A 13,904-nucleotide genomic window follows, 5' to 3' on the forward strand; every position below is an offset into this window, starting at 1 on the left:
AATTTTTGAATGGTCATATTTCATTCTGATGCTTAAGAATATATATTTATAGCAAAAAAATTCTAGCATTTAGTAGACAGAAATAAGAGTTCTGATGAAGATATCAATATTTTATGATAAATCATTATTTTAAATTACAATCAGATTTAAAACATACTTTATTACATTAGGTAAACTTCCATCCTTCCGAGGTTAGTAAAATGAGTACCCAGCTTGCCGGGGGGTAAAGTGCAGAAAACTGGGGAATGCAATGGCAAACCACCCTGCAAAAAAAGTCTGCCATGAAAACATTGTGATGTGATGTCACTCCAGAGTTGGTAACAACTGGTGCTTGCAACTGGGGGACCTTTTTTTTTTTTAAACTGAGTTTATAGTTCGAAATGTTGCATTTATTAATAATGCATTTAAATAGTAAAGAATACATTTGGAGTACATTTATAGTAAAGAATACATTTGGAGTAAGAATACATTTGGAATACATTTATATGTACAAATAAGTTTAATTTTCTTGAAAGTGTAGTGAAATGGTTATAATGTATATTGAAACAACTGTGTCCGTGAATGCACACAGTATTTTTCTCAGCTATAATATCTTCTAATAAAGCAAAAGAAAAATAAATTAAGCCTCACAGAAAGACAGTGAGGAATGCTGTAGATGTCTTTACATATCATTAGCTTAAATACAGGTGCAACATTTTTTTTTCTTTTTCTATTATGAAATTAGTTGTGGGTTTGAATAGAAAAATATGTGCATAATTAAACTTTTCCTTCCCCCAGTTTATGCTCAGTGCAACAATATCTTCACACAGAGCAGCTTATAGAGTAGTAATATTGAGAGAAAAGATGGCTTGTCCTGTAATAAAGGTGAAACACACGCACACATACAAAAACAAAATAAACTGTTTTTTTAAAAATTGAAAAGGCAGGATTGGTAAGGAGAGTGAAGAAAAGAAATCAAAGTTAGTGTCTCATATGGTGCATAAAAGAACTGAAGTGAAATAGTGCAAAAGATTAAAAAGGGGCCGCTACTGCTGCTAGATATTAACTGGGTAGCTATACTATGTACTTTCTTTCTTTTTTAAAATAAGCCTAGGTTTTTCAGATATGCCTAGCAAATATCTGGCATCTGACAATGGATGTAGGAACAGGGAGAGAATAAAGTCTTCTTACGATATGAGATACTATAGAAGATGACCATTAGTTCAGAAAGCTGCCTGGCTCTGTTAAGACAATATACATGTTAGCAGTTCTTTAAAACAATAAGAAGGTGAGTGCCTAAATTAATATTTAATATGAATGGTGTCTCTCACAGGAATCTCTACCATTTCACACTTTGGGTTTTTTTAATCTTTTCCAAGAGTATGTATTCTCAATGAATGTGGTTACTTCAGTTATACACTGATTATTTTTGAAGAACAAACTATGAAAACTAACAAAAAACTAACAATTTAATTATTCTTGAAATAAGAAAGCAGCAAGCTTGAAAATAATGTTATCCACAAACCACTTAAACCAGAATATTTACATTTAAGCAAATTAAGCCATTTAAATAAATGAAATGAAGACTTATTTAGTGAACTAAGCTGGTTTAAGAGGGTGTAGAGTCATGCCTGAGACCTCTCTCCTATGCAGCATGGCTATAATATTAAGTCACTGATGTCTACACTGTTTACTATTCCCCAATTATGGGCACCTTAATAAAGTTACGTTTTGTTTTTTAAATATGGTAACATTCAGAGTTAGTTTCTTGGCAACTTGCCTTCAGCTAGTTGCTTTATGGTGGCTCTTGTGTAGCACAGAAACAAACAAAATATGATGCAACAGTGTTAAAAACAATTAAATAAAAACAATGAAATGGTGAGAAATGTAAAAGCCCCACCCTTTGCCTTCCCTCCCGCCCCTCCAAACAAAAAGTGTAGGCTATAGAAGAAAACTTGCAAAATAAAAGTCAGAAACATATTTACTTTGAGGGATCCAACTCTACTAGCAACTCCTTTGCTTTCATCCGGGCGTCTAATTTGCTACAATGGGGGAAGATGGGTAAAAAAGACAGAAGAATAAAGAAAAAAAGTGAACTTAAAAAAATTTCCACACAGTCAGTTAGCAGTGCATGCAAGACATCAGTTTGACTTTCTGACACACTTCTAGGGAACAAGGACACAGACTCTTGTTTCTGGTTTACATTATGACTCTTTCACTGAATAGTTCTTTAATTATACTACAGATTTGACATGGAAAGTGTGCATGCTATATTCATTCATTAATCTCACTTTTAAGAGTACATATGCAACAGTATATTGTGACAGTCTGGATTAGTTCATGAAGAATGAATTATTAACAAAAAGATAGGACAAATGTCTGTGTCTTTTAGGCCAGTCAGACCTGTCAAAGGTAACCATGGATAATTTCAATTACATACAACCACCCCATGTTTAAAACAAACAAACAAAAAAATCAGGAAAGCACCACTGTTCTTATTTCCCAATTAAATAACTTTGCTGCCCAACCAGAAAATTTTAATGCCATACCAACAACTTAACAATAGCCAAAACATCCCTTTAGTTTTATTTTCTATACTAGCTGCATTGTTCTTTTCCTTGTACTGTGTAGAGGAATGAAGAATCTGTACTATTGCTACTGCTTAGTAAACTTTCACATTGCTAGTAAATAGTTTAAAAGTATATAGAGAAAAATTATATACTATTGTACAAATGCTTTATTCTTTGAGTTTTGATGAATAATATTAACAATGCTATCAAGACCAAATATTTGTATGTATAAAATGTGCCATAAATCCAGCTGAAACATTTTAGAGCTATGGAATCAAAAAGAAAGGTTCCCACTTAAATGGGCTAGATCACAAATTGTAATGCCAGTAGGATAAAATGGGTGCTCATTTTAAACAAATTAATGTTTATATTTGCAGAAGACTCAACTGATCAACAGGATAATCAGACCAGTAGTTGTTTTGCTTTCTGACTGCAATAAGTAGTTAACTCAGAAGCTGAAGCTTTATTCTTTGTAAGCATCAATTAATTCAATAGCATGTGTCATGGATTTCTTCGGTAACATTAAGTACGTTGTTTGATTACTGTGTATCTTAATTCCTCATTTGTAAAACTGGATTGTTAAACAAATGATCTGACTGAAAATTAGTGGAATGTGGCGAGTGTAAATACAGAAAGTAGATGAGAAAATGAGAAATACAGAAGTAAAAAAATAAACAGGAGTCTTGTGGTGCTGTGAATACCAGTACTGCAAGTTCCTATTCAGACACTAAGCTTGTAAAACACTCTAGACAGAAAAATGGAATTGGCAAAAACATAGGCGAGCCAACAGAATTTGATAACGTAACACAGAGATATCAGTGCAGAGGACTACATAACAAATAAGAAGGAATAAAAAGAAAAATTAAAAAGCAAATGGAACCACAAGAAAAGAATGAACATGAATGGAAATTTAACAGCTAGAAATATATTTCCTCATCCAGGCTAAAAATTTTATTTCTTGAAGTCCTAATATATTGTGTTTTAATTTTTCAAAAGAAAAATACAGAACTGCACTGTAAATACATTAGAAAAGACAAGTGGGGGATCACAAGGACTTGCAGGGGGCACCTCATTTTTCTTTTTCTCACTATTTCCTTTTTCCATTTATTAAAACCCCCACTGCCTCTCCCTTTTCCCTGATCCCTTCTCTTCTTCCCACCCCCAGCCAACCTACTTTTACTTGTCCCCGTCTTCAGCTTTCCCTACTTCCCTCCCTCTGGCAGCACCTACCTGGGAAAACTATGGGAAAGGGGTATGTTACTAGTGCCTGGGCCAAGCCCACTTGTATGCTGCTGGGGAACATGCAAGGACTTGCAGGGGGCACATCACTTTCCCCTGTATACCCCTCCCCCAAATGTTTTCGCTTTCATACTTTCTGGCAAATTTTCCCTGGTTCCTTCTGTACTTCCCACTTACCCACCGTCCTATCTTTTATCTGCTCCCATATTCAACTATATTTATTTATTTACTTGATTTATATCCCACCTTTCTCCCCAGTGGGGAACTTAAAGCAGCTTATATCATTATCTTCTCCTCCATTTTATCCTAAGAACTTATGGAACAGACCAGTAGTCCATGTCCTCTAGCATACTGTCTTATACTGCAGCCAACCTGTTGCTCTGAAGGGCCAACAACAGCGCATAGGAGCCAATATTTTCCTCTGATGTTGCCTCCTGGCAGATATTCAGAGGCTTACTGTCTCTAAACTTGGAGGTTCCCTTTAGTCCCCAAGAGTAGTCACTGATAGACCTATCCTCCATAAAGCTGTCTTAAAGATTTAAAAACCTATCAGCATCACTTCCTCATCAGTCAGTGAATTCCACATTTTAAGAAACATTTCCTTTTGTTTATACTGAATCTACTGCTCAACAACTTCATTGGATGCCCTTGAGTTCTAGCATTTTGGGAGAGGGGGAAAGAGTATTTTCTGTCCACTCTCTCTACCCTCTATCATAGAAACACAGAGTAGGAAGGGGCCTAAGGGTCATCTAGTCCAACCCCCTGCACAATGCAGGAAACTCACAAATACCTGCTCCCCCACACCCAGTGACACTTGCTCCACACTCAGAAGATGGCCAAAAAACAAAACAAGACAACACCCCCCATGAAAAACAAAACAAGACAACACCCCCCATGAAAGAAAGGTTCATGAAAACTAAGCACTTCCTGCCCTCCCTCTCATGATCTGCCTAAATTCACATAATCAGCATTGCTGTCAGGTGGCCATCTAGCCTCTTTTTAAAAACCTCCAAAAAGAAGAGCACACCACCAAAATGATTACTGGGGTGGAGTTGTCCCTGTGAAGAATAACTGAGACTTTTCAGTTTAGAAAGCAGATTAAGGGTGATAAGGATCTGTCCCGGTACCTATTTTGTTTAATATCTTTATAAATGATTTTGATGAAGGAATAGAGAGAATGCTTATTAAATTTGCAGATGATATTAAATTGGGAGGGGTTGCAAATACAATAGAAGACAAAGCCAGGATACAGGATGATGTTGACAGGTTGGAAAACTGAACTAAAACAAATAAAATGAATTTTGGCGGGGATAAATGTAAAGTTCTGCTTTTAGGAAGGAAATATCAAATGCAGTTATAGGATGGGGGAGACTTGTCTTGGCAGTAGTGTGTGCAAAAAGGATCTAGGGGTCTTGGTGGACCATACACTGAACATGAGTCAGCAGTGTGATGCAGTAGCTAAAAAGACAAATGCGATTTTGGGCTGTATCAACAGCAGGGTAGTATCCAGATCACATGAAGTGATGGTATCACTTTACTCTGCTCTGGTTAGACCTCACCTAGAGTACTGTGTTCAGTTTTGGGCACCACAATTTCAGAAGGATCTAGACAAGCTGGAACGTGTCCAGAGGACAGCAATTAAGATGGTGAGGGGTCTGGAAACCAAGTCCTATGAGGAAAGGTTGAAAGAACTGGATATGTTTAGCCTGGAGAGGAGATCTGGTTTCACACTGTGAAACTGATGCTATATTATCCCGTAGGGAAAAAAACCTACTTGAGTTTGGTCCATTTCTGGGCTATCAGACAGCAGCCGCTGAAGGGCCAGGCTCCCAGCAGCTGTCTGTGGTTGTCCATTCACACTGCTAGTGTGGCTCAACCATGGACACGGAGCACAAAGGGCAGTTCTTTTTAAAAAAGTCCTCTGTGTGTGCGCTCAAGCAGAGAAGCGTACAAGCGCTCCTCTGAGAGGGATTGGGGAAAGCCCCTCCCTGACCCTGCTGGAAACGGCTTGGCACAATCACACAGCTCTTCTACTTATGAGTTGCCCTGGGGCATTCAGACAGCAGCCGATTATGCGACCTACATCTGATTCAGGGGAATGCTACCAGGAAAATCCAGGTAGCTTTTAAATGTGGATAGGAGGCGTCTGGAGACGGGGTGAGAACGGGTGCAGCTCGGAGGACAGATGTGTTTGTGTGATCATGCGCTTTTAATCTGAATGTGAGGCAGGGCTATGTTGGGCCAAATCTCCTGTGTGAAACCACCAGAAATGACTGAGAAGTGATATAATCACTATACTCAAGTACTTGAAGGGCTGTCATAGAGAGGATGGTGCAGAGTTGTTTTCTGTAGCCCCAGAAGGTCAGACAAGAACCAATGGGTTGAATTAAATCAGATTTTTAAAATTAAATATTAGGAAGACCTTCCTGATAAGAGTAATTCCTCAGTGGAACAGGCTTCCTTGGGAGGTGGTGGGCTCTCCTTCTTCGGAAGTTTTTAAAGGGAGGCAAGATGGCCATCTAACAGCAATGCTGATTCTATGACTTTAGGCAGATCATGAGAGGGAGGGCAGGAAGGGTTGCATCAGTGCTTAGTTCTCATGGCCGTTTCTTACATGCTCAGGGAATGCTGTTCACCACTTTGAGGTCAGGCAGAAATTTTTCTCCAGGCAGTTTGGCCAGGGATACTGCAGGGGTTATTTTTGGTCATCTTTTGAACATGAGGCAGGTATCACTGGGTGTGTGTGTGGAAGAGGTATTTGTGAATTTTCCCGCATTGTGCAAGGGATTGGACTAGATCAGGGGTCCCCAACCCCTAGGCCGGGGACCAGTACTGGGCCGTGGCCTATTTGGAATGGGCCGTGCAGCCTCGTTGCCCCCCCCATGGCACCTCCCCCCCATTTTTACCATTTAAAGGACAGGGAAGGGTAGGAAGTAAGGGCAGCGTTGCTCACTTGTGCTGCTGTGGCGGTTTTCCCGACAATCAGCTGATTGCTGGGGGGGGGGGTCAGCCTGGAAGGTGCTTCATGGTCCCTTCTCTGGCTTTAAAATAGTGAAAACGGGGGGGGGGGAGCGGCAGTGAGGCTGCGTGGGGGAGGATAATGGGGGGAAGGCTGCGAGGGGGGCCGTGAAGGAGGGAAGAAGAAAATGGGGGGAAGAGGAGGCTGCGAGGCTGTGCAGGGGGGTGGCGAGGCTGTGCGGGAGGGCAAAGGAGGGAGGTGGAAATGGGGGAGGAGGAGGTGCTGTGGGGGGGAGATTGAATTGGGTGTCCCCACCCTGCCGGTCCTGGGGCCGTGGTCAGCAGGCTGGCCCTGGGGCTGGTCCCTGGGGTGAAAAAGGTTGGGGACCACTGGACTAGATGACCCTGGAGGTGTCTTCCAACTCTATGATTCTAACTAGCCCCTTTCCTGCCACACCCTGACCTAGCCACTGTAATCCATGCAAGAGTCACCTCAAGGCTAGACTACTGTAACTTGCTGTACACTGGCCTGCCCTTGAGAGTGACCCAGAAGGCTTCATATGGTCCAAAATGCAGCAGCGCAAGTCCTGACAAGAATTTCACAGACAGCACATATACAACTCATGCTGTGCCAGTTACACTGGCTCCCTGTGGAATACTGAGTCAGGTTCAATGTTTTGGTTTTGACCTTTAAGGCCTTGAGCAGTCTGGGACCTGCATATCTGGCTCCTCCAGTATCCCTGGAATAGCGTTACACTCTGCTGAGAACAATCTACTGGAGGTCTGTGGCCCTAAAGATATATATCTGCCCTCAACTACAGCCAGGGCTTTTCTGTCCCTGGATCTAACCTGGTAGAACTTTCTGCCAAATATCATCAGGGTCCTGCAGGATTTAATGGTTTCTATAGGAATAGCAGAGATTTGCTGGGGTGAGATAATTGCAATTTTTTTAAATCTTGCTCTCTGCCACCAATTATCCTACCTCAGCTACTGAAACCGCTTCTGGTCGCCTGCTGTTAATTTCATGTCCAAGGTGATGTTTTAAATGTTGGAAATTGACAGAAGTTTATACTTCAGGAATTCTGTTTGTTAATATATCAGACATTATATATCAGATGAGATAAGGTAACAAATCAGCAATAATTCCCTTTTAGATGCAAAACCAAAGTATTGGCTACAAATATTTGGTATGGGGAAACATCTGTACAGCTAAGAGAGCAAACTTACTCTGTAAATTTAAATCACATAATAAGAATATAGTGGAATCTGATAATGACAGGAATACGCAGATGGTAAGCAACGATGATAAAATGGAGCTGGTTGATGAACTCCTACAAGTGAATGAAGTAGATAGACTGCTTGTCCAGGAAGGGAATTAACTGAAGTGATACCTTGCTTAGTACATACTTGTAGCAAATGTTCCACCATGCACATAAGCATCCTTCTTGTATATAACATTTCATGGGACAAAAACAAAAAATGCTTTATTGCTGAAATGACATAAATACATATCATAGTACAATCTGGACTTCATCCCCAATAAAATGTACTTAATATCCATCCCAGGCTTTAGCCCTGTCCATGTGGAAGCATATGAAGTTTGCTAGATAATAGAAACTGGCACTGTCTAGATGCAACAAAAGACAGGAAAGTTGCTTACCTGAAATGCAGAATCCTTCCAGATTGGCCTTGATTTTTCACACTGATGTGTATACAGTCTGCACTAAGAACCTGATACCTTGTTCTAGCAGTGCTAATGGGGGAAAAAAATCCCCTGACTTAAATCAGGACACAACTTGAATTTGGTTTCCTCTGTTCCTTTAAATCCTCTACTAGGTGAAAAACTCTGTTCCAAGGAAAAGAGGAATAAATGGGGCTACTCTGGAAAAGCAGTCCTGACAAATTATTAGACTAAGAGGCAAATGAGAAGCAGAATTTCACCTGTAGACATCAGTAGAGGACTCCCTATTGAAACAAAAATTGTGTTCTGTTCTTCCATGTGGTTCTGGTATTGACAGCAATAGGTAGTGAGGGCATGCTCTAAAGACTTCTTTTTCGTTGCATCAATGCCTATGAAAAAGTCATTTTAATGAAAGGTAGCAAGGGAATAATAATTGAACACAATGTGCTTCTAGGGAATGTGATGAAAATCTGATTGCCATGGTCTGCAATATACAACAAAACCTATCACTTGATAGCTTTGCTAAAAGTGCTAGGCTTGGTATGTGAAGAAGCTACATGAAGTGGTAAATAATGCAAACTCTATTTTTTGCATATTTAGGACAGGGAAGAATGTCTCATGCAGTTGAGAGTCTGTTTTGTTTTTATGGAACATAGTGTGGACATCAGTGACATTATCTAACTGACTTGGGCTTGCTGGGGGAAAGCACAAGAAGGCGAATGGTGATGATTGCTATCAGTGTTCCCTCTAAGCTGATTAATGTGAGCTAGCATAGCTTTTTAGCCTCTAGCTCAGATAGTTTTGTCTTAGCTCTGGAGAGCCACTGCCAGTCTGAGTAGACATTGCTGACTTTGATGGACCAAGGGTCTGATTCAGTATAAGGCAGCTTCATATGTTCATATATTCAAAAATGGCCCCAGAGCAAACTAATTTATGCAGTAGCTCACAATTTTAATGTCAGTAGCTCACAACATAGAATTTTTGCTCACGAGACTCCACAGCTTAGAGGGTATATTGATTGCAATATGTTGCTGAGTATCCTTTGAGGAAATACCAAGTATCAAATTGGTTGCTTGAAGGCAGACAGAGATCTGTTTCAACCTCACAATTGTGGCTATTGCCTACTAGGACAATTTTAGTAGCACAGAAAATCTAACAGGAAGCACCCTGCGTTCACAAAAGCAGTTGAGACTATGCATAAGAAATCTTGTTATGAATAAGAACATAAGAGAAGCCATATTGGATCAGGCCAATGGCCCATCCAGTCCAACACTCTATGTCACACAGTGGCCAGATTTTATACACACACACACACACACATATATACACACTGTGGCTAACAGCCACTGATGGACCTCTGCTCCATAGTTTTATCTAACCCCCTCTTGAAGCTGTCTATGCTTGTAGCCGCCACCACCTCCTGTGGCAGTGAATTCCGCATGTTAATCACCCTTTGGGTGAAGAAGTACTTCCTTTTATCCGTTTTAACCTGACTGCTCAGCAATTTCATTGAAAACCCACGAGTTCTTGTATTGTGAGAAAGGGAGAAAAGGACTTCTTTCTCTACTTTCTCCACCCCTTGCATTATCTTGTAAACCTCTATCATGTCATCCCGCAGTTGACATTTCTCCAAGCTATAGAGCCCCAAGCGTTTTAATCTTTCTTCATAGGGAAAGTGTTCCAACCCTTTAATCATTCTAGTTACCCTTTTCTGCACTTTTTCCAATGCTATAATATCCTTTTTGAGGTGCGGTGACCAGAATTGCACACAGTATTCCAAATGAGACTGCACCATCGATTTATACAGGGGCATTATGATACTGGCTGATTTGTTTTCAATTCCCTTCCTAAAATTCCCAGCATGGTGTTGGCCTTTTTTATTGCAATCGCACACTGTCTTGACATTATAGTTATAGGGGTATGTTATAGTTACAGGGGTATGTGGAAATACACTCTGCTGCTGAGAAATTTTAACCAATTTTCAGTCGTGGTCTCTGTAAAGGAGAGCATCTAAAACTGTGTGGATATTTACTTTTAAAAATATTATTATTATTATAAAATCAAAAGTAGTACAATCATCCTAGCTGTGTTAGGCTGTGGCAGCAAAAACAGAAAATTTTATTTTTTCATAAACTTTGGTGAAGTTACTCTTCCTGATAAATTTCATGTTTACTCAGCTCTTCCATATAATTTTGTAGAGATTTTTTCCCTATATGAGACCCAGAACAAGTAATGAGTGTTCATTGGAAGACAGTATCATTAAAACCATACTGAATGATGAACATGTTGATAGCTCCAGGATCGGTTCCCTGATGTTGTGCCTATGATATTGTATCTGCTTATTGGAGATAATGTGCACAGTGGTGCAACTGTAAGACAGGACTAGATTTTTATTTACCATTGCCCAACAGCAGATGAAGCGTAAGCTGGAAAAACTATGGAATTTATTGAGATGACATGAAATGAAACATGACACTGAGCAAGCAGACTGGGAAGAAATAGAACAAGGAATGGATGAACTACAAGCCAATTTCCAAAATACCAGAACTGGGTCTGACGAGATAGCATGAACAGGTTCTTCAGGGTTGAAGCTGAAACAGCCAACCAAGCAACTATTCTATAGCATTCCTTTCTTCCATACATAATTATAAAGAATGCATTACCTTGCCTATATCATTGCAAGGAAAAAACCTGAAGGAACCTATGTATCGTAAACCACTAGTATGGAGGAACAAAAAACCCTATCTAAGAGGGAAAACAAGAGAAAAAACAAGACTTATATTAATTCTCCATTTATTTTGTGAGCTTTGTTGCTAAACAATTATTTCTCTGTTCTCTGTAAGCATCTATAAGTATTGTTACCATAAGAAAGGACAGTTTGCAAATTTAAATAAAACTGCTGAATCTGAAATCTTTAAATATATGACAAGGTTTTTAAAATTAGCAAGGATTATAGCTGGACATGACTGTTAACACATTGAATCTGGATGATTACTTGGGAAATAATTAAAATGAATTTGCCTGAGGATAACAACAAATATTAACATAGATGCGCACATTCATTTAGGATAAGATTGATGTTTGCTGTTTGTTTCTGACAATGTCCTGCACAAAATATTTTTATTATTAAAGAATTTAACATTTTGTATGTCCCTATGACACATTCATATCATGTCCATTTCAAAAGATGACAAAAATGCAAAATTTTGCAGCTTTGTGGTTCATAAAATGAATTACATCAAAAGAAGTTAAAAGACTATTCTAGGCAGGCAGCAATTAAAGGTCTTAAAAATAAAGGCAAAACCATATTCCAGTAATATCAAAATAAAGTGAGGCAGAAAAGTTATTCAGTAGCAGGAAATCATGTAGGTTAATTTAAATGCAGTTGTTTTCTTCAAAAAAGACCAAATTTCTGTGTTATGCCATGTGTTGAGTTTATGCCATCTATATTTTAAATAACCATCAGAACTGCATTGGTTTCAAGCCAAAGGATCTTAGTTATAGGAGAACAAGACAAGTAGCTAATTTCAATACACCTGAATGTTTAAGAGGTTGAATGAAGCCTGGATAGGGAGTTTTAAATGTGTAAACATTTCTCTGCACAAGCAAGTATAAAGAACTGGTAGAAAATATATATAGATGATCAAGTAGAGGAAATATTAAAGTTTTTGGAACCTGTTTTCTGGTCCCCAAAATGAAAATGAATTGTGATTGGGAGGGAGGAATTAATCTATTTTTCATTAATGCTACAGAAAATCAATTGAACCTATCATCCAAAGTGGTCTGAATGAGACTTCCAAAACAAGTGCCCTGCGAAGGGCAGAGTGGCTAGATTAATTTAGAAAGACATGGGTACAAATCTCAGCTCTGCCACAAAATATACTGACTGAAAGTGACACATCTGGACATACAGTCCTGCATACCAAGGACCATCACCTTGCCATGAGCAAGCTAACCTATAAAACCTGAAGTAAACCACTGTGCAGTCTTGCAAGAGGCCATCTGACAGACTGTATCTTGGGCTAGCCCAGCAGAGACATGTGACAAGGGAAAGCCAGTTAGAGCAGAGCTGAAATTCTATATCTTCAGTCCTAACTGACTTAACTGCAGACAAATGACTTATGTCTAATACCTAGGCCTGATAGTGTTGTTGAGCCACACCTGATTAAAGCCCTCTGGCCTCTGGTCCCTTTTATCTATTTCTGCTGTGTCAGATTTGCTCTCCTGCCTTTGGTCCCCTGGACCTGCTGTTTGCTGCATTAGACTTGACCCTTTCTAAAAAGGGGCATTATCTTCTACACTACAGTTGCCAATCTGCAGGTGGGGGCAGGGGATCCCCCGGTTTGGAGGCCCTCCTCCCGCTTCAGGGTCATCAGAAAGCGGGAGGGGAGGAGGGAAATATCTGCTGGGAACTCTGTTATTCCCTATGGAGTTATTCTCATAAAAATGGAGAATTGATCTGTGGATATCTGGGGCTCGGTGTGTGTGTTTTTTTTTAGGTAGAGGCACCAGGATAGCATCCAGTGCCTCTCCCCAAAATACCCCCCCAAGTTTCAAATAGTTTGGACCAGGGCCCCCAAAGAAGGTGCCCCTATCCTTCATTATTTCCTATGGAAGGAAGGCATTTAAAAGGTGTGCAGTCCCTTTTATGTGATGACCAGAACTCCCTTTGGAGTTCAGTTATGCTTGTTACAGCCTTGCTTCTGGCTCTACCCCCAAAGTCTCTTGGCTCCACCCCCAAAGTCTCCAGATATTTCTTGAATTGGACTTGGCAACCCTATTCTACACAGATATACAAATGCAGGGGTCGTTTTGTAGAAAAAGAGGCGGTGCAGCTCATTACCATAAGCTGCCACTCCACCAGCCAAAAGCAACCCAACGCAAGAAAGGAGAGCCCCAGAGAGCCCCAGCCAGCCTAAGCAGGCCTCATTCAACTGGGGATCTCCTTGGCTGCCCGCTCCCCACAGTCAAAAAGCCAGCAATCCACCAACTGCCCAAAATCACATAAGAAGTGGAGAAAGGGTGGCATGGGCTTCTCCAGAGGTTATTGAGGGCTGCTGGGGGTGTGGCAAAGCTCCTGGTGGCTGGCTGGCTGCCAGCTCTTCTAATCTAGGAATTGTTATGCAGCTGCACTTACTATTCAATGGACAAGATAGGTGGGGAGGAGGAGGGGGGCTGTCAGAAGCTGTGCTCCTGCTGAATTCAAGGCATGTATAAATGTACTCCCTTCCTGGCAACACCCTTCCCATCCTCTACCTATATGTAATGGTTGGTGACTTCTGTTTCAATGCATCTGAAGGTGTGCATGCACACGAAAGCTTATACTCAGAATAAAAATGTGTTGATCTGAAAGGTACCACTGGACTCAGATCTGATGAGTGTGAGAGGTGATCCACTGTGCACAGAGATAGAGTGGCAGACTGTTGGTGAAAGTACGCCAACTAGGCCTCATTTGGGGCAGGAGCTCACAGGAACAG

At 40.3% G+C, this 13,904-nt stretch overlaps 1 protein-coding gene across 16 annotated transcripts in view; it reads right to left on the reverse strand.

The window, feature by feature from the left end:
- The window catches only part of LOC132589015 (gephyrin), a 680,040-nt gene that overhangs the window by 150,866 nt on the left and 515,270 nt on the right, over positions 1-13,904 (reverse strand). For 12 of the 16 annotated variants that reach the window (XM_060261532.1, XM_060261538.1, XM_060261529.1 and 9 more), the window contains one exon: positions 1,965-2,021. The exons of the other annotated variants lie outside the window; for them this stretch is intronic. In XM_060261532.1, coding sequence (XP_060117515.1) covers positions 1,965-2,021 — 57 coding nt within the window. The remainder of the gene's footprint in view (positions 1-1,964; positions 2,022-13,904) is intronic. 16 annotated transcript variants of the gene reach the window in all.

Source organism: Heteronotia binoei, chromosome 21 (assembly GCF_032191835.1).
Source record: "Heteronotia binoei isolate CCM8104 ecotype False Entrance Well chromosome 21, APGP_CSIRO_Hbin_v1, whole genome shotgun sequence".
Lineage (NCBI taxonomy): Eukaryota > Metazoa > Chordata > Lepidosauria > Squamata > Gekkonidae > Heteronotia > Heteronotia binoei.